Source organism: Suncus etruscus, chromosome 13, assembly GCF_024139225.1.
Source record: "Suncus etruscus isolate mSunEtr1 chromosome 13, mSunEtr1.pri.cur, whole genome shotgun sequence".
Taxonomy (NCBI): domain Eukaryota; kingdom Metazoa; phylum Chordata; class Mammalia; order Eulipotyphla; family Soricidae; genus Suncus; species Suncus etruscus.
This window is the reverse complement of record NC_064860.1, coordinates 62,555,424-62,574,781: the sequence shown is the minus strand read 5'-3', so window position 1 is coordinate 62,574,781 and position 19,358 is coordinate 62,555,424. Positions and strand designations below refer to the sequence as shown.

The 19,358-nt window shown below is 34.2% G+C and overlaps 1 protein-coding gene across 1 annotated transcript in view; it reads right to left on the bottom strand.

The window, feature by feature from the left end:
* Positions 1 to 14,735: 14,735 nt before the first annotated feature.
* The window catches only part of SAMSN1 (SAM domain, SH3 domain and nuclear localization signals 1), a 200,970-nt gene continuing 196,347 nt past the window's right edge, over positions 14,736 to 19,358 (bottom strand). The window contains 1 exon segment of the mRNA XM_049785584.1: positions 14,736 to 14,938. Coding sequence (XP_049641541.1) covers positions 14,736 to 14,938 — 203 coding nt within the window.

The following is a 19,358-nucleotide window of genomic DNA, read 5'->3' as shown; positions in this document are numbered from 1 at the left end:
ACTCTAGGGAAAAATACATGCATTTTATGTAAATGTATATGTGTGTATACATTTATACATCTGGGTCCCTGGAGTCCTTTTTAATATTCAAGATAAAGATATAATTTCTCTCATTAAAATCCTTGGTTTTAAGATGCTATTCATAAATATTTAATGAATGATTATTTCCTATAACTATGAGTATTTAGACAGTCTTAGCCTTGTTTGTACTATGTGTGTCTTTCTGGATATGGCAGGAAATGAATGACTATAAATGCTCAACCTTAAATGAATCTTGAGAAATCTGGATAAAATACTTTATAAATAAATTTTATAAAAAGTAGAGAAAATGTTGAGTTGAATTGGTAATTGTAAAAATAATAAAGTGTCTGTTGGGTAAGGGCAGAAGAGATAGCACAATGGGTTGGATTCTTTCCTTATATTTATCTGACCAAAATATGGCATATGGTCCCCAGATCAATTCCAGGACTGATCTCTGAGCACCAAAACAGAAGTAAATGCTGATTCACCAGTGCAAGTTCTCAAGAAACACCAAAACCAAATTATTTTTAAAATATGTGACTGTGATTGGGGGCCAGAGAGATAGCATGCAGAAGGATGGTGGTTTGAATACCAGCATCCCATATGGTCCCCTGAGCCTGCCAGGAGGGATTTCTCAGCCAGGAAACCCCTGAGTGCTGCTGGGTATGACCACACCCCCCCAAAAAAAAACAAAAAAAAAAGTAAGAATGATGGTAATTCTATTTTATTTACTAAGAATGATAATACTTGTAATTATTTACAATATATTTTAATGAATTACATTATGAACCTGGTAGGTAAAATGTTTCAGAAGTCATGCTAGATGAAGACTAGATGAAGTACATAAGCACTGTAGCTAAGGCTGATTCTTAGACTCTTTCCTTCCCCGCCCATACTCCCCCCAGAATCTATGCTCTTTAATCACATCATGTTGATTTTCTGTGGGGATGAGTTTTTCTTTTTGCTTTCTAAAATAAAGGTAGTTCTTTGCTTACTGGTTCTGGCATTGTCTCACTCAGGAGCTTCCAATAACTGCCAGTCACATGGTGAAAATTATGCTTGATTAAGCAGATCCAGTAAGTACTTGATCGACTTTTTCCCATAAATGCTGACACTCCACAGCCAAAGGGAAAAGAACACTTGCTATTATTCTAAGCACTCTGGCCATCTTTTCTTGAGTCTCCCAGTAATGGAAAATCTTGAGTTTACTGAGAACTGTTTTTCAGATGTGTAATATTCATCCCAGATCCCATGATTTCTTCATATAATCTTTTGAGTAATTTGAATGTTCGAGTTATGTATGTCCTATTAGGCATATGAGTGGTGATTTGTGAGCTCTGGATGCTTGACAAAACATCTATTTTGTCATTGTATTTTTGAGAATTCATTGCTATAGATATTTAAGTCTTCAAAATATTTTTCTAAAGGCACATGGAAAAGAGTACCTTGTAAATTATAAATGCATGCTATTATTAAATTAACATCTTCATAATATAATACCACTGAAAATGTATCTTTCTGATAGATAGCCCAAGGCCTTTGTGTATCAAATTCACTCTGTGAACTTAGTCACTATTAGATTCTCTAACATTGAACATTAGGATCATCATAACTTAATAATAAAGTTTAATTTCATGTGACACTCTATTGAGGACAAGTATTATTACTGAATAACTTCCACCTGAAGACACCTTAGGGATTTAGGAGTCTCTTTCCTATAGGCAATAGACATTTCAGGTTTCATTGTTTCCAGTCACATAAATAAAAAACTGAAGAAGCACAAAAAACTAAAGAAAAGCAGATGAAGAAATGAATCTCAAAGGAGTTATTATGGGCCAGATGCTTAATTTGGCCAGAATGGATTGCATCAATTCATCTGAATGCAAAAGTTTAAAAACAATAGAAAGTTAAAGACAGAGAAAAGGAAAATCCAGTAGATACAAGAACTTTTATATAATACTGTTGTAATGGTATTTTACATTTAAAGCCAATAATGACTCTATAGGCCTATGCAAAGAATATCAAAAAATATATGACTATCATGAGACCTGTAGGTTGGTTATTTTTACATTCATATTGGCTGTAATGTGACTCTTGGTAAAATACAGTGAGAAGAAGCAAAAGGAATAGCTGAAATAAGAGCTTATCCTTCCTGAAACTTAAGCTTGATCCTAAACTAAAACTGTAATTCATTGATAAAATGAAGACATAATTTCAAGATACAGTTAATGCTAATTGGCCTTATAGAAGACAAGTTATAAATTTTTTTAAAGAAAAATGTGTGCACATGAAAGTATATACAGGGATATATTTTTATTTTCAGCAAAGCTTATTTTGACCCAATTTGTTTCTATTGATATTCATTGAGCATAAGTCCATTATTTATTGTTAACTACTCATGTGAAGAGTTGGTTGATGTCAATAGCACAAACATTTGTTTCAGATAAATGGGTGTTTCACTTGGCTAAGTTTTAATTAAGTAACCTTTATTATACAAGTAGTTGTTTTTGGAATCATGAAAAACTACTATAATTTGCTAATTCTGTTATCTAGAAACGGGTGATGTTGAACCTTTTCTATTACAAAATTGAATATTACTCTTTCTATGGATGTTCCAACAACAAGGCAATAACCATCAGGAATAAAAAACTTTTCCCAAATTAATATTTCAATTAAGTCAGTTTTTAAAGCAGATACCTAATATATACTTTTACTCTCATCAATTTTAGAAAAATCATTTACTTTTGAAATTATTTATTTCTAGGCAAAAGTATACTATTGTTCTTACTTCTTATGACATTATATAGTGAATTATTTATTTACAAATTTGTCAAAGATTCAAACTGAACTCCTAGCTTCTTAAAAATAGGTACTATTGCCATCCATTTCTTTTTGTTTGTTTGTTTGCTTTTTGATTTTTTGGGGGGAGGTCACACTCGGCAGTGCTCTGGGGTTACTCATGGCTCTATACTCAGAAATCGCTCCTGGCATATGGGATGCCGGGATTTGAACCACCATCCTTCTGCATGCAAGGCAAATGCTCTACCTCCATGCTATCTCTCCAGCCCTTATTGCCATCCATTTCAATATTTTCAGTCTCATTGAAATCCTATCCTTGATGGCTAGTATTCTACCTTCTTCATTTTTATACTAGTTTTTCATTATTGATTAGTGAAATTCAAGATAGTTCATATAATAGACTTTACACTCCAAGACATAGAATTAAAGGTCTCTAGTTTAAGTGAGTATTAGGCTTGGGAAGATAGCACAGTGAGTAATGTATTTACCTTGCATGCAGCTGATTCAGGTTTGAGTCTTACTACTATATAAAAGGTGCCTTGAGGTTTTTTATATATACATATATATATATATATATAACATATACATATGAAGACATAATGTCTATATATAGACATATATATTTGAAGAATATATATATATGGATATGTAAATATATATTTGGAGAACTACAAAGCAATACTATACTGTAACAAATAATACTATAAAGTAAATACTTCTTAAAGCAGAAAACTTTGGAAAATGAGATTCAGAAAGTGAGGTCATTAATAAGATACCTAAACTCAAGTAATTTCAATTGTTTCCAAAATTAAGGCCTTTAAAGAGGTTCTTTCTCCTTCTTTAAAATATCATTTTGGTATTTCTTATGATTTGCTACATTTCCTATGGTATTTTATGTTTTTACCTAGAGGGAATATAAATGCCTCTCAGAAAGTTCTCTGTTGTATTTTAACTTTATGAATGACTAAATAGTTTCTACTATTGTTTGTAGCAGTCAAAGACAATTAGATATAAAATAATGTCAGCATGAATCTTAACAAATGGAAAGGAAAAAGGAGTTAACATTCCCTAGGTATAAACTATTAAACTTGTCACCGAGTAGGAAGGAATATTATATTTTATTTTTCCCATTGTTTGAAGTTTCCTTAATATTGTATATATGCATCTATTGGATACCAGGAATTGTGCAAAACTCCGGATAATACAATTGATTTCTTCTTTTGTCAGTAGCTTTCCATACACTTTCAAGTTTTTCAAAATTTTATAAATTCCTGTTCTTGGTCTTTTACAAAATAAGCAAAGTCAGGGCCGGAGAGGTGGCACTAGAGGTAAGGTGTCTGCCTTGCAAGCGCTAGCCAAGGAAGGACCTCGGTTCGATTCCCCAGTGTTCCATATGGTCCCCCCAAGCTAGGGGCAATTTCTGAGTGCAAAGCCAGGAGTAACCCCTGAGCATCAAATGGGTGTGGCCTGAAAACAAAACAAAACAAACAAAAAAAAAACCAAAATAAGCAAAGTCACTAAAGGACATCTAAGTTGGAAGGGGGGAAATTAAAAAAAAAATCAAGAATGCTCCAAAGTTACATAATGTCCTCTAGCATATTCCCTGTTCTGAGGACTAATGTACTGTAGCAATTCATCAGTCATTCTAATAGACTTTTAACTTCTGTCAGAAAGCCCACTAAATGCTAACATCTTAAATGTTTAATATTCTAAAACATATTTTCATTAATCATGCAAATTATCTGGGCATCCATATTTTACAGTAACCTCTTTTGAGATTAGAGGCCTAGGGCTTTGTTATAAGAGACCCACATTAGTGAGCAATATTTTAGATGAAATAACCTAGGATTACAGAATTTTAAAAAAAAAAGTGGCTAGTAAAATCCTGGTCTTTGCTATAACATTTATTAAAGACTCAAAATGCTATTAATTTCAAATATCTTTAATCAGGCACAAACCAACTATCAGGTTACATTATATCTTTTGTATAATAATTTCATTGACACTGCTCATTAGAGTTGATAGATGATGTATTGTGCCATCAGAAATGACCCCTGCATTTCTTAACAAAAGAGACTTGCTTTGGTAAGAAAGTGCAGAATATGAGCTTCTTGTAGTTAGGCCAACTTGAATTTTGCACCATGTAAACTTCAATTTATATGCTGCCAATTAAGCTATTCCTGGGATTGTTCGGTGGTTGCAGAAAAAAGAAGAAATGTGTGGGTAGTTTTCCTGAAATGGTGAGTGAGAAATTTAAAGGGTTTGAATTTTTATGGTAGAAATAGTAGAAATACTATTTCTAGCTGGGAGATATTTGTCAGCCAGCATAGGAGATTAGTAGTGAAATAAGAATTGATCATGTATGCACAATCATTTTCTGTTATTTTTTAATTAATTAATGTATTTATTTACTTATTTATTATGTTGTTTGGGCCACACCTGGTGCCACTCAGAAGTTACCCCTTGCTCTGCTGTCAGATATCACTCTTGCCAGGATAAGATGACCATTTAGGATGCAGAGAATCTACCCTGGGTTGGCCACATTTAAGGCAAATGCTGTACTCTCGGTGCTATCACTCTGCCCCCCTACACAGTCTTTTGAAGCCACAAAACAATATTTTCTGAGCTCAAAATGCAATCTAAGAACTGGAATTCAAGAATGATAGTGATGATAGTGAATAAGTGCAATGGTCCTATTGCAAATAAGAAACATGAGACAATCAAAATCATAGAATTCAATGAGGTTTTTATTTATTTGTTTGTTTCTATCAATGACACTTATTCCAAAGGCATAGGGTAGAGTGTAAGTGAAGTTTTAGGAGATATGCCAATAGTGAGAGCTAATAGCCACAGAGCTGTTATTAGATTCATGCTTTGAGAGATAAAAGGAACAATTACTAGATACTGAAGGAAAGTCATATACAAAAAAAGTCACCTTGCAAATACTTGAAGGTTTCTTATGTTTGGGATTGAAAGAAACATTTAAAGGGAATAACAATTGCCCAAAATTAACAGATCCTGATAGTCAGCCTATGTAACTGAGCCTGCAAAGACGGGGAAATGGCAGAACGCTCTTGTGGGGTGTGGAGCAGGAACTTTGTATCCTCAGAACCCTATCAGTAACATTATTGTAAATTACAGTGGCTAAATGGAAACTGGAAAAATATAAAAAATACCATCTTAGGAGTTGGACAAGTGATCTTTGATTGAACAAGGAAGGGTTAGAGAGACAGACAAACAGATATACAGAGAGACAGAGATTAAAGAAGGTTGGACATTATCCCTAGTTTTATTTTCAAATACTATATATTATTGTCCTAGTTCTGCCAGGAGTGCTACCTTAGTGAAGAACCAGTAGAAAACCCTGAGCACAGGTAGATAAGGCTCAGAAACAAGAAAATGAAATAAAAATGATCTCAAGGTGAAGCAACCTCACTGTTTCTTGCCCTCTAGTCTTCTAATAGAGCTTCCTGTTCATTGAGTCCAAGAAATTTGAGAATAAAGATCAGGAAGGAAGTCCTAGCTAGTCAGACATCACTGATTGGAAATCAGGGTTTATTTGTGAGAATAGAACTGAAAAACAGACCAATCCAGAGGATCAAAAAACAACTCAATTTGGTGTAAGTGCTTCATTTTTCTTTATGTGGTTAAAATTCATAGTCACCCTTTGAATACTTTTCTCTTAGGTTGATATTTTTTTAAAAGTCATTACTTTCATAGTTTGTTTCACAGCATCTGTCTATTCATCTTAGAATGTCTAGTAGCTGTGATAGTTCCCAATGTTTATAAAATGAACTTACATCTGAATATTTAATTTTATAAGAATAGGAAGCTAATTGTCATTTCAGGCAGTTCATTATTCACCCTCTATATGTTTAGGAAAATGTAGGCTCCACAGTTAGCAGTGCTCAAAGGCGTGGGAGTTCCTAGTCATAACCAAGCAGTGTGTGTGTGTGTGTGTGTGTGTGTGTGTGTGTGTGTGTGTGTCAGTGTGTGTTTGTGTGTGTGTGTTATGTGCTATGCCAAAGATTGAAATCAAGGCCTCTCACATACTAGACAGGAGATATCTGACTTGGATTATTTCCCCATCACTAAAGTATGTTTTTTTATAGTCTTAATCTGTATGGCTAAAGGCACACGACAATCTTTACATTTTATATTCGTTTGCATTCTAATTATGTTTCTTTAGTAAAATATTTAACTATTATTTATCACTCATAGATTCTAAAGTAAATAAAAATTCAAAGGAAAGTATTTTTGTTATGCAAAGGTAGATGCCCACCTGTGTACAGAGTATTCACTGTCAATGATTGCTACAGAAATGAATGGGTAAATATTTTCAGAAAGAGTAGTTGAAAAAAAAAAAAACCAAAAAACCCCCAGCAACTTATTGCTGTGCATAGTGCATGCAGCCTCTGGTTACAAGCACTTATGATCTCCTTTTGTTGAGTTCTCTATTTTTTATGAATATGCATATTGGGGAAAAACTCCCATCTGCTCACTTTTAGCTGATTCTATCACATTTTTGAGCTTTGCATCATTATGGAGCTTCAGAGAAAGATGATCATTTACATTACATATGGATATAAAGGAGAGAGAAGTTGATGAATTGCAAACAAGTATAATTTATATAGATCAAGTGTGCCAGAAGTGCTTTCCACCCCATTTTACTCTGTAAATGGAATGATTCCTGTCCATTCACTTGGCCTAGTGCCTAAGAACTCAGAAAGGAAAGAAATAATTCCTTGAGCTTTAGCATCAAGATTCTACTCTCCCCCTGTGTGAACAGAGTTCTGCATTTAGGCCCCCCAAGGAACTCAGCATGTCAAAAGAGAATCTTACCAATTTTTCCATTTCTTCTTTGTGCCTTTCTAATTTATAATAGAAATCATACCAAAAAAAAAAAAAAACCCACACTGGTGCTGTTGATAGTTCAAATATGAGAAGTTTGCCTGATGAAGATGGAGAGCAGAGTAATGAAAAGCTTATACATTCCTGGTAAGCTGCCCAGCCTCTCTTGGTACTTTGATGTCCCTCAGCAGATTATTTGCCTAAATGCCTTAACTTTGTAAATATTTAAATACCTGCATTTGGGGTATATACCACCTAAGGGCTTCTCTGAGGCTATAGCACAATCAGTGCAACTATTCTGTGATAATTATAAAAGGCACTTGCTTTGCATGCAGGTAAAACATTTGTTTTGCATGCAGTCAACCCATGTTCAAGTCTTAAGTACCACAGATGACCCTCCTCTATTCTTAAACAAAGCTTTGGGTCATTCCTAAGCATAGAGCTAGGAATAGCTCCTGACCACTACAGGATACAAATTCCAAACCAAAAAATCGAGGCTCCAGGTGCAGTAATATCAGTAATAATCCAAATCATCTATTAATTTGCCCATCCATTAGTAGGGACATCTGTTTGTGTGTTCCACTATTAATTTCTTAAATATTATTACCTCTATTCTGTTAAGGAGTGAAGAATAAAAGAAAAATATAATCAAGCCTCTTTTTCAACTGGATGTAAGCAAACAAATTCATATTCTGTCATGATAAAGTTTATCTGCAGAATTTTGTTAATTCATATAATTTTCTCTCATTGCTGCTGTGCAATATAGTTTTCCTGATCTTGAATAATTTTGTGTTTTAGGAATTTCAAATTGGGGAACTAGATTGCCATGTGGAAACTCTGCTTTCCACCATTAGCATTGCATTATTACTAGGAGTCACCCTGAAGACAGGGTCAGGGGTAGCCCCTGAACACCACTGAAAACAGCAGAAAATTAAAAATGACTTATTCCATAACTCTATTAAAGTGGTTTGTGTGATGCTCCGATACATCATTGGGATTATTTTTATGCTCTTAATAATGGCATTTTATATTACCATTGGATAAAATGAAGTAGGGTATTATTTCATAATGATTATGTAGAGGTTTTAATGAACATAATGCATGTACTGTGACGAGTTCCTTACATTCATGTTCTCATCTAGTTGACCATAATGTGAAATATTAGCATTATTCTTTGTTTTTGGAAAATACAAGCTTAAAGGAAAAGTATACCGATCATTCCAATGAGAAGCTCTATCATTTGTAATTAAATTAATATTGGAAAGACTAGGCTGATTGTGCCATAGGTAGGGCATTTGCCATGTATATGGCTGCTGACTCAAGTTGGATCCCTAGCACCCCAAATGATTTCTAAGCTCCACCAGAAATGTCTTTGAGCACAGAGCCGACAGAAAGCTCTGAGCACTGCTAGGTGTGATCCCCAAAACAAAATAAGTAGGCTAACATTAGATGTGATATGATGAGATCAGAAGTAATATTAGGAAGAATCGAATGTGAAGGTTTTCTATCTTATTTCCATAGAAAAAATTTCTGTTCAAATTTAGAATGTATTGTTCTTTTTCCTACATTTAGTTTTTATTAATTTCTTTATGAAGGAGTATTTGAGAGTGCCGAAACCTAACCTCTAAACCACCAGGGAGGGGAGGAGTAGTGTTTGAAACAAGTATGATTCGTTATACAATTTTGTCAGTAGTGGGGGAAGTGCTTGCATGTGTGGGGTAATAGAGTAACATTTCTTCATATCATATTTCTCAGAACTTATGCTTGTAACGGAAGTTTCTCAACATAAAATGTCATCGATTTGGTCTCACTCAGGAAGTTGCAAGGCAGCTTGTCTGTAACATCAGTCAATTGGACAGTCTCTACAACTTGCTACTCTTTAGCTTTCTATCCTTTTATAAGATTTTAAAAGATTTTAGTTTTGCATGTTGTTTTCTAATACTCTTGGCAACTCACTTGACAACAAAAGCTTGATAAGATATTTCACAGTGAAGACATTCATATTTTTTATCAGCAATAAAATAGGAGTGGGAAAACAAAACATAAGTCTTCTGAATTTTTTATTACCTAGAACAAAATAGATTTTTAATAATAATTTTTAGTGTGACCAAAGAGTGAATAACAAATCTTTCACAGTAGTATTTAAGGTACATAGTGACAATAATCAGGGCCATTCCCACCACCAGGGTTGTCCTCTTCCATCACCCCTTTTCCCAGCATGTGTCCCATATTTCCCCCTTTGTCTCTCAGAGTGCTAGTGAAACTGTTCCCTTCTGTGTATAGCTTGTTATAGATAGCTTATCGATTCTGTTGTTGACTTTAGGTTTGATGTTTAAGTCAGATCATTTTTAATTCCACCTAATGTTCATATGGCTGTTTGGTCCTGATAGCATTCATTTTTATTTTCCCCCTCAATTCATGAGGCAGAACAAGATGATTCACATTGTATGGTTCTGCTGGAAGAGGACAAAGGGAAAAAAAAAGATAGCAGCTATTAAAAAAATAAAAAACACCCAGCAGCAAAAGAATTACCAAATAATAACCATAAGAGTGAAAAAGAAGGAAAAGAAAGAATAAAAACAAAAAATAGAAGTAAAAAAAATAAGAGAAAATAAAAGGAGTGCTCATGTGGCAAGGTTTTGTGACCCCCACCTTTTTTTTTTTTTTTGCATAGGCACAGTAAGTATTGAGGAAGTAAGAAAGGGAATTTCCTTGGCCTAAGAGATTCAGGGTTTCTCCGCCCTTGAAGCATACTGTCAAGGGAACAGCTACTGATTCCGTACATGCTCATTACCACATCCTAAGTTCTTTTTTGTGGTGCCAAGAAACTTTTGGCTCAGTTGTGGATTATATAATCAGGCCTCTGTAGCTAGAGATCTTGATATTTGCACTGGTCATAGGACAAGGTCTAGAATAGAGTCTTTATAGTTCTGTTCCATCATTGTTGTTGTAATCAGTCTTCTGCAATGAGTGGTCTTGGATTTTGCTCAGATCCTAGGCTGAAGCCTACGGTAGAGTCTTCCTTATGGTTCCAAAAGTTCTGCTCAGTCTCCATTGTCAGTGTCAAGCCTCTGTAATAAGAGATCTTGATTTTTATACAAGTCTTAGGCTACAGCCTAGGGTAAGGTTTTTCTTATTGGTCCCAGGATAAGTTCTGCCCAGTCATGGTTGTGAAAGTCAGTCTTCTGTAGTTAGCGCTCTTGGTTCTTGCACAGATCAAAGGACGCCATGTCTTCTGGTTTCCTCTTACCATTAGGTGATGTGATAGGACAACCTGCTTTTAGATCAAGTTGTCATTTCCTCATTGTTGGGATGTCATATCAGAACTGGTGCAAGTTGGTGCCAGAGCGGTGTTAGAAATTTCCCAGTGGAGTTTGGTTCCTGGTGTTGTTGCAGGGAGCTATGTCATTTCTACATCTGGGATCTGGGGTTTGGGGTTGGACTAACACTGTTCAATTACATGGAGACTGAGTTGTATTCACATGACACATGTTCAGGGTGGGAAGTGCCCCCTGTTACAAAAAGTATGAGTTTTTACTAGAACAAAATTTCTTTAGCTATGCATATTGTGATAACATACTTGTAGATATTAGATATCCTTAGGATTAGAGATCAGAATTATTTTGTTATGAGACTGTTTTTATTTTTAATTATTTATTTATTTATTTATTTTTTGCTTTTTCGGGCCACACCCGTTTGATGCTCAGGGGTTTCTCCTGGCTAAGCACTCAGAAATTGCCCCTGTCTTGGGGGGACCATATGGGACACCGGGGGATCGAACTGCGGTTGCGATCTTTTGCAAGGCAGACACCTTACCTCTAGTGCCACCTCGCCAGCCCCCCTGTTCTGAGACTGTTTTGTAGACTTTCTATAATGAGAGATTCAGCTTATTCCTAGGGAAAGGCAATGGTAAGATGATCTGACCCAGAGGCTTGACTGGGAGAGTTTTGGGTAACACATATGTTCCACATTTAAATATTGTTGAGTGAATAACTGAAACTGGAGGACTCACCAGGTTTCATCCTAGAAACATAAAACCAGTCTGATCATCTGAGAAACAGTAAAATGCCAAGCATTTAACCATTATCACATTCACTCCCCAAAGGCTCAGACTTTCCCAGCCAAAAGCCACAGGTCCAAATTCCCTGGACTGCACATGACCTTGGATAAACTATTTCTTTCCCTTTCAATTTTTCCTGTTGTAAAGAGAAAAGCAAACAACAATAAAACTGAGGGAGCTAAGGTTAGAACAGCATTGACTATTAAGTAGGTTAAAAAACAAACACCAACTCTTCTACTGTGATTTATACTTTAACTTTTCCTAGTGACTTATACTTTTACAACACGTGTCCTTTTCAGATCTGTGCCCTGTGATTGAATTATTCTTCCTGAGCATTTAGTTTCCTAAGCATGTCTTCACTTCCTTACTCTCTTTTCAAAGAAATTCTAATCTCTCTCCTGCTGTGTCAGTGTCCTCAAGGCCTTTGTAGCACTCTGCTCAAAAGTGTTTCCCTAAATCCTTGACTGAGTACTAGATCTTCAATTTTGAAGGGATTGAAGTCAGGTTGAGTAAATTTACAGGCAATTTTAAGTATTTTACAATCATGCAGTTCCTTAGATGTCTTCAAACCTGCAATTTCCTGGCATCTTCATAAATAAACAATACTCTCTTGATCTCACTGAAGCAGCAAATTGAGGAAAAATTTTTAAAATAGTGGTCAATTGTGTCCACAAAGGCTAACTGTAACAAGAATGGGCCATGAGGAAAACAAAATATCATCTAGGAAGTAAACAGATATCCTGAACTCAGTATTACATAAAGAATTAAATATCATGAATCCTAACAAATCTATAGATTGAGAATATAACAGTGTCCTCCTATATGAAAGTAGTGCCTGAGGTTTCCTGGTTTTTCCTAAGGTATTAGTTTTTATTTAAATATATGGGGCAGTTGGAGAGATAGCACAGCGGCATTTGCCTTGCAAGCAGCCGATCCAGGACCAAAGTTTGTTGGTTCGAATCCCGGTGTCCCATATTGTCCCCCGTGCCTGCCAGGAGTTGTTTCTGAGCAGACAGCCAGGAGTAACCCCTGAGCATCATTGGGTGTGGCCCCAAAACCATAAATAAATAAATAAATAAATAAATAAATAAATAAATAAATAGAGAATTTTCATTGTACTTACTTATAGTTTGATTCAAATGTAAATTTGAAGGACCATAGAGATATATCACTAGGCTGAAACATATGTTTTGCATGTAAGAGGTCTGTGTTTGATTCAGCACTGCATAGTTTCTAGAGCATTATCAGGTATAACCCCTGAGGCCCCAACCAAAGAAAAATAACAAAATCAAGCACATACACAAATAACTATACATTATACAAGAACAATAATTTACTAAATGCCCATTTTGGATCTCATAAAATACCAGGTACCATAGATTTAAAAGTTGAAACAAAAATCACCTCTATAACAAGGGGGTTATTGTTACCTGGAAGGGTAAATGCTATACAAATAGATAAAATATATAATAAGTTCTACAACAAAGATATAAGTTGCTATGAAAATGGTTTTCTACTTTTGAAAATATTAGGGATATTGTTACCTTTTAAGATATATGTGTAGTGATAATAAAAAGACACGACAATAAAAGTAAAAGTCAAGTTTTAGATTTATTGAAGTTTAGATTACAAGAATGGTTCAGACTGTTAGTTTTCCCATATTCCATCCCCAAATTTTAACTCTTCTGTCATTCTATTTAAAGACAAAACTTTTGTAGATGACAAGATTTTGATGAACTCATGAGAATAGGGTCTTCTTTGTAAGATTAGCAAGACAATAAGAAAAAACAATACCACAGAAGTTGCTGTCTCTCTAAAATGCGAAGACAAGTGAAAATGTAGCTGTCTGCAAACTAGAAATAGAGGCCTTACCAGAATCCAACAATTCTGACAATATTATTTTTAATATCTAGCCTCCAATAAAGGTAGAAAATAAATTTCTGATATAAAGTTTTCTAATATATGGCATTTTGTTTTTACAACATCATATATTACAAAGCTAAATTCAGAAACTTACATAAAGTATCCGAGTTTCAAAAGACAAATTGGGTGAATGTAAGAGATAATTTCATTTAGGCATATATAAAAAGTTATATATGTTGCATATATAAAGTTTCACTATAAATAAAGTTTCATTATAATACTATTTCTAAGGGACAGAGAAATAGCACAATGGACTGAGTGCATGATTTCTCTAGGTCTTATCTTCCGCATCTAATATGATATTGCCTAAGCATTTCCATGATTTGACCATGAGTGTATTTTAGGAGTTTCTATGTACAAAGATTTAATACAAAAATACCTTAAGTGACACGAATCTTGAAAGTAGAAGTATACATATATATTATTAAAATCAGAGTATCTTCAAATTAAAAATATTTACAATTAAAATGAAACATCTATATAATAAATAAAACTAGTTTTACTGAGTCAAAATTGACAATATGTTGCTACCTATACTTTAATAGCAAAGAGCAATAAATAACCAAACAACAATTAGTAAATACTGTAATAGGCTAGAATAACTTGTTCCTATTATGAACTTACATTATCTCAATAAATACGAAAATGAATGTAAATGTTTCTTAGAGGACACTTACTTAAATTATCAGTGTGCCATTATTATTCATTCAGTAGTATACATAATCCTAAAGCTAGGACATACGAGAAAAGGGAGTTCTTTTAAATTTTTTGAAAAATTTATCACCTTGTACTTATAAAGTCAAATAAGCATGTGTCATATATATCAAAGGCTTACAATTATTTATACATTTTAAATACAAGCAAATAAAATAGTAATGTTGCATTTAAAATAATAACTATATTATTTACAAAATCTGGGGATGTTAAAAATGATGAACTTTTAAGTACAATCATGCAGATTAAAACATGTTTTTACTTTAAGTTGTATCTATTAGATACTATTGGATACAAAACGAAGACTTTTAGCTCAAAAAGAGTTAAAATAGTGTGTGTCTGAGGCCACAGAGTTGAGAATATCTGTTCAGTCACTTGGCTCTGTGATAGTAATCTGCTGTACCATGTCTGACAGATTTCCAGACTCCAGATCTTCTTTGCCATTATCTGAATTTTCTGATGAGATATAGCAACCAGAGTCCCTTGGGCAGTCATCTAACTGTGACTTATTTAAGGAGGTTCCTGGACTTAAGGATAAGGGCCCAGACTCATTTTCTTCTTCTTGAATAGCTGTAAAGGGAAAAGAAAGCAGCAGTTAGACAGAGTCAAGAATAATTTTATTTATGCATTTACTCATTTATCTGTTTCAGCACTCCAATCTTGACTGTATTACAATTGAAACCTTTGTAAATAAACAATATCTTTATTCATTATAAGAGAAATATTTGTATTCAAGAATTTGAACCACTGAAGTTTGCCCTATTTTGCTCACTTGCAGTTTCATGGAATTCATGTGAGCTGCTAGTAGAAGTGAAGATCAATATGGGCTCTCATTTTACATTAATGATAAGTTGCCAGAAAAAGCAGATTGTATTCACAGTGTGACTGATGCCTTGTCCAAATACTCCTTAAAGTAACATTAGGAAAAACCATTTGTAGTTTAAATGTACAATCCAAGTCAACAGAGATCTTTGTGAATAATTCTCAAATCATGATAATGTGAATTAATGAATAAAAGATCTCTTCAGGGAACAATATTGTACTAGGACGTCAATTACTTGGACCTTAACTAACAAAACTTGAAGTATCCAGAAGTTTACTGTTTACATGAATCAGAAAAACAGGTTTTGAAACCAAGTATTTTTTGATAGTAAAACACATTTCACTATATCTTTCCTACAAATATTGTTTATTTATTATGTTTATGTCTATAGTTCCTAAGAATTGCTTTTGTTTAGATGGTAATTTTGATTCATCAATGCTGTATTCCAAAGTCTGAAGTCATCTTTTAAGAAATGAAAATTCATATAGGAAATATAACAAAAGATATCTCTAAATTTCTTTTTTTTAATCTTTAAATTTCTTAAGCAGCACTTTAAGAGGGTTTTCTTCTTCAGAATTATTTTTCTTTAGTGTTCTTGTCAATTGAAATTTCTTGCTTTGTCTTTCCTGACACAAGAAAGGTATTTCTAGTACTCTATTCTGCAGTGGCTTCCTCATAAGCAAAATGGATCTTAGACTTTCCATCTCTTAGGTCTTTTGGCATGCCTTGCTCCTTTATCTTCTAGCACCATGCCTTCTTCATTTGGTCATTGGAAGACAAAAAGAATGTGTGTTTCATGGTGGAACTTCTGCCTTTAGAAATAATGTTTTGGGTTTTTTTATTTATCACATTCCAGTAAAAGTAAATCTCGAATTCAAAATTCTTAAAAGGAAGCAATTGTATAATTTTTCCCAATAGATTGTTATAATGATAAGCAATTTATCTTTAGAAAATCTACCCAGTGTCTTTTTAATTTAAAACACATCTCTGGCCTTTAAGTGCATTTTCTAGACACCAGATCTTGCCAACATTCCTTTACAGTCCAGTGTGTATCCAATTGTTATCAACTTTTGTTACAGAAGAGAATTGAGCCTTGGTGCCCTAAGGCATCCTATATATAATGAATTCACTTCTCTTCAATGTATCTAAAATTGTGCTAGTGTTGCACTATCCATGATGAAATTTAAAAAGTAGTCATTTATATTTTGTTTTGGTTTAGGTAAAGAGCTCAAGTTGAGGAAGGCTTAAAAATGAATAAAATTGAGTCTATCATCTTCAAATGCATCAAGATGCGGTTTCTAACCTCTTGGAAGCTCGGATTTACAATAGTGAAACCACAATTATACCATTCTACTAAATATCTTTCATCATTTTATTTAGTTGTGCTTTCTGTTATCAGGCATTTAAGTTGAGTGATGGTTTAACTAGGGCTAGGTCTGTGGAGATGGTTAGTATAAAACAATAACTGCCATTTACAATTTTTGCTATTGTTTTTTTTTTTCAGGAGAATCTTTAGAATTGGGGGAATCCACTTAATATTCATTAGTCTGTGTGTGTATCAGTCATTCACTTTTGTTTCTAAGCCCTTCTTTATGAAAAGGCAGCTTTGAAATAGGACCCCAGTCTCTGAGGAAAACCTTACTCTCCTTCCTCTGCTTTTCTTATTGCAAAGTAAATGAAATGAAATGAGCCAGCCCTGTGTTCCATTATACAAGTGTTTCTGGAAAAGGCCAGAGGAATTAGTCCTTTTATAAGCTTCCTGCCACATCAGCAATGATCACCAAAGTAGGAGTGTGACCTAAGTCAAAATGGGTTGGAGATAAGGTCAAATTTCCCCCAGATTATATTTGAGCCTGTTATCTGAACATAAAATTAAAAGAACTGAGTTATTTTGCATTAAACTGACATCCTAAATAGGACATGGCAAATAAAAGGTGTTTACTACCAATGATATGTTCATTTAGGTTGGTTACCAACTATGGGGATCTAAAATCTAAAGAATACTAAACTCCAAAATTAGCTCTTTTGCTCAAAAATGCAAATTAGTTCATTCATCTTCAGAAGCCTCAAAATATCTTAAAAAATTGTAAATAACAATGCACAGAAAGCTGCCTTAATAAAGACAGCCTCGTAAAATAAAAATGCACTTGTTTTCATTTCCACCCAAGAACTGCCATATCACATTCTTTAAATTCGAGGGATTGGTTTGCCTTAAATACAGATTATTTAGTGTCAAAAATCTCTCATTTGCAATTTTTATGGAAAAAGGAAATAGTTTCTCAGTATGAAAGTGACCCAGCATGGTAATTTATAGAACAGCAGTGATTTGCTAAATGATTTCTTAGTGAAAAGAAAGCACAACTGTGTCTCCTCAAATGCTTCACACCAGGCTTGCAATCATGCCAGGCAGGTGAGCGGCTGAGCCCCTCAACTCTGACTATAAAAAGAAAAGGCATATTGTTATGTTACCCCATAGAAATAAAGGTTAGATGGCGGTAAGTTACTGTAGATGGAAGATCAATATGGACCTCTTCTTTGTTTTATTTTAGATCTGACACTAATGACCAAGGTATCTGCACAAAGCTAGGTGTGGTCTGGGTAATTCTTTGAGATGTGAATTAATTCACACTATACACCCTCATTTTCTTTGTAAGTCATTAAGTTCCTTTATTCCAGGATACAGTAAAACTAACTGACCTACCTACATACTGAAACTATTAGTTTGGGCTAACTAGGAAGTAACACAATAAGAAAAGAAACAGTTTGGGGGGCCACGACATAGTACAGAAGGTAAGGCATTTTTTCTTTTATAGGGTCTACCTGGGTTTGATTCCCAGCATGCCCTATGGTCCCTAAGCCTGCCCAGAGTAAATTCTGAGCACTGCCATGTGTCCTCCTCCAAAAAACAAAAAAGAATAAAAGAAACAGTTCGCTTACAAGATTACATACAATCCATAGATGTCTAAATGCATTGTTTTGGACATAAAATGACGGCATGTAATATATATTCTTTTATTAATATGAAAACATATATATGCACATAATTCACAAATGGAAAACTCCATATTTGGATAGTTTTTCTCTATTGTAATCAGGTCATGAGTAGTATTATATATTTGGCTTTAATAAGAAATAAATAGATTAGGGCTGGTGGCACAGAGAGTTGACCAGTAAGAGTCACAGGCTTTGCCCCACAGAGACCCGAATTTGAACTCAGGTACTATGTGGCTCCCTGACCACCATAGGGGTGTAACCCTGAAGTTCCCCTAGCATAGTCAGGGTGATTTTGTAGGTCTCCAGCATAACAAGGCCTTGATCTTGTCATTAAACCACTGACCTAATTGGCTATGTATCCCATGAAGTGGTCCAGAGACCACTGAGAACTAGTTTGGAGGCCCTTCACCAAATAAAAACATTCAAATGATACCCCTTTTCAAAGTTCCTGGTTATAAAATTCTGAATAGACTGGATAATTATTACATAATTTGTAAAAAGAGTGCCTTTGACAGCTAGAAGCTTGCATAATAGAAATCTCAGAATATAGCTCTATATTCAAAAACAGTTTTGTAGTCTATGCTGTGAAAAAGGTAAGTATTGGGGAAATAGTGCAGAGAGTAAGGCACTTGCCTTGCACACAGTGAAACCTCTACTATATGTGGCCATCCAGCCCACTAGAAGTAATCACTGAGCAGAGCCAGGAATAAGTCCTGAAAATAGCTGGATGTGTTCCTAACATTGAAAGAGAGAGGGAGGGAGGGAGGAAGGAAGAAATATAAAAAATGAGAAAGAAAAAAAGAGTAAAAAAAAGAAAGAAGAAAGACTGCAAGGAAGAAAGAATGAAGAAAGAAGCAAAGGGAAGAAGAAAGAGTAAAAGGAAGGAGGGAGAAGGATGGAATGAAAGAAGGAAGGAAAATAAAGAAAACAAATTTTTGTTATTAAATAAAATTTGGAAAATTAAATAAAAACTAATTCAAATATTAAAATACTTTTATTTCTTACTAAAATTTTAGTAATTATGTAAGATAACAGGTTCTAAATTTTATGATGGTTATTGTGGGACAAAAAATGTGCCACAAGACCAAAACAAAAACTAGTTTATAATTGTTTATAAAATGATTATATTGGGATTGTGACATTTATTCAATCTCAATTATATTTAAAGTAAAG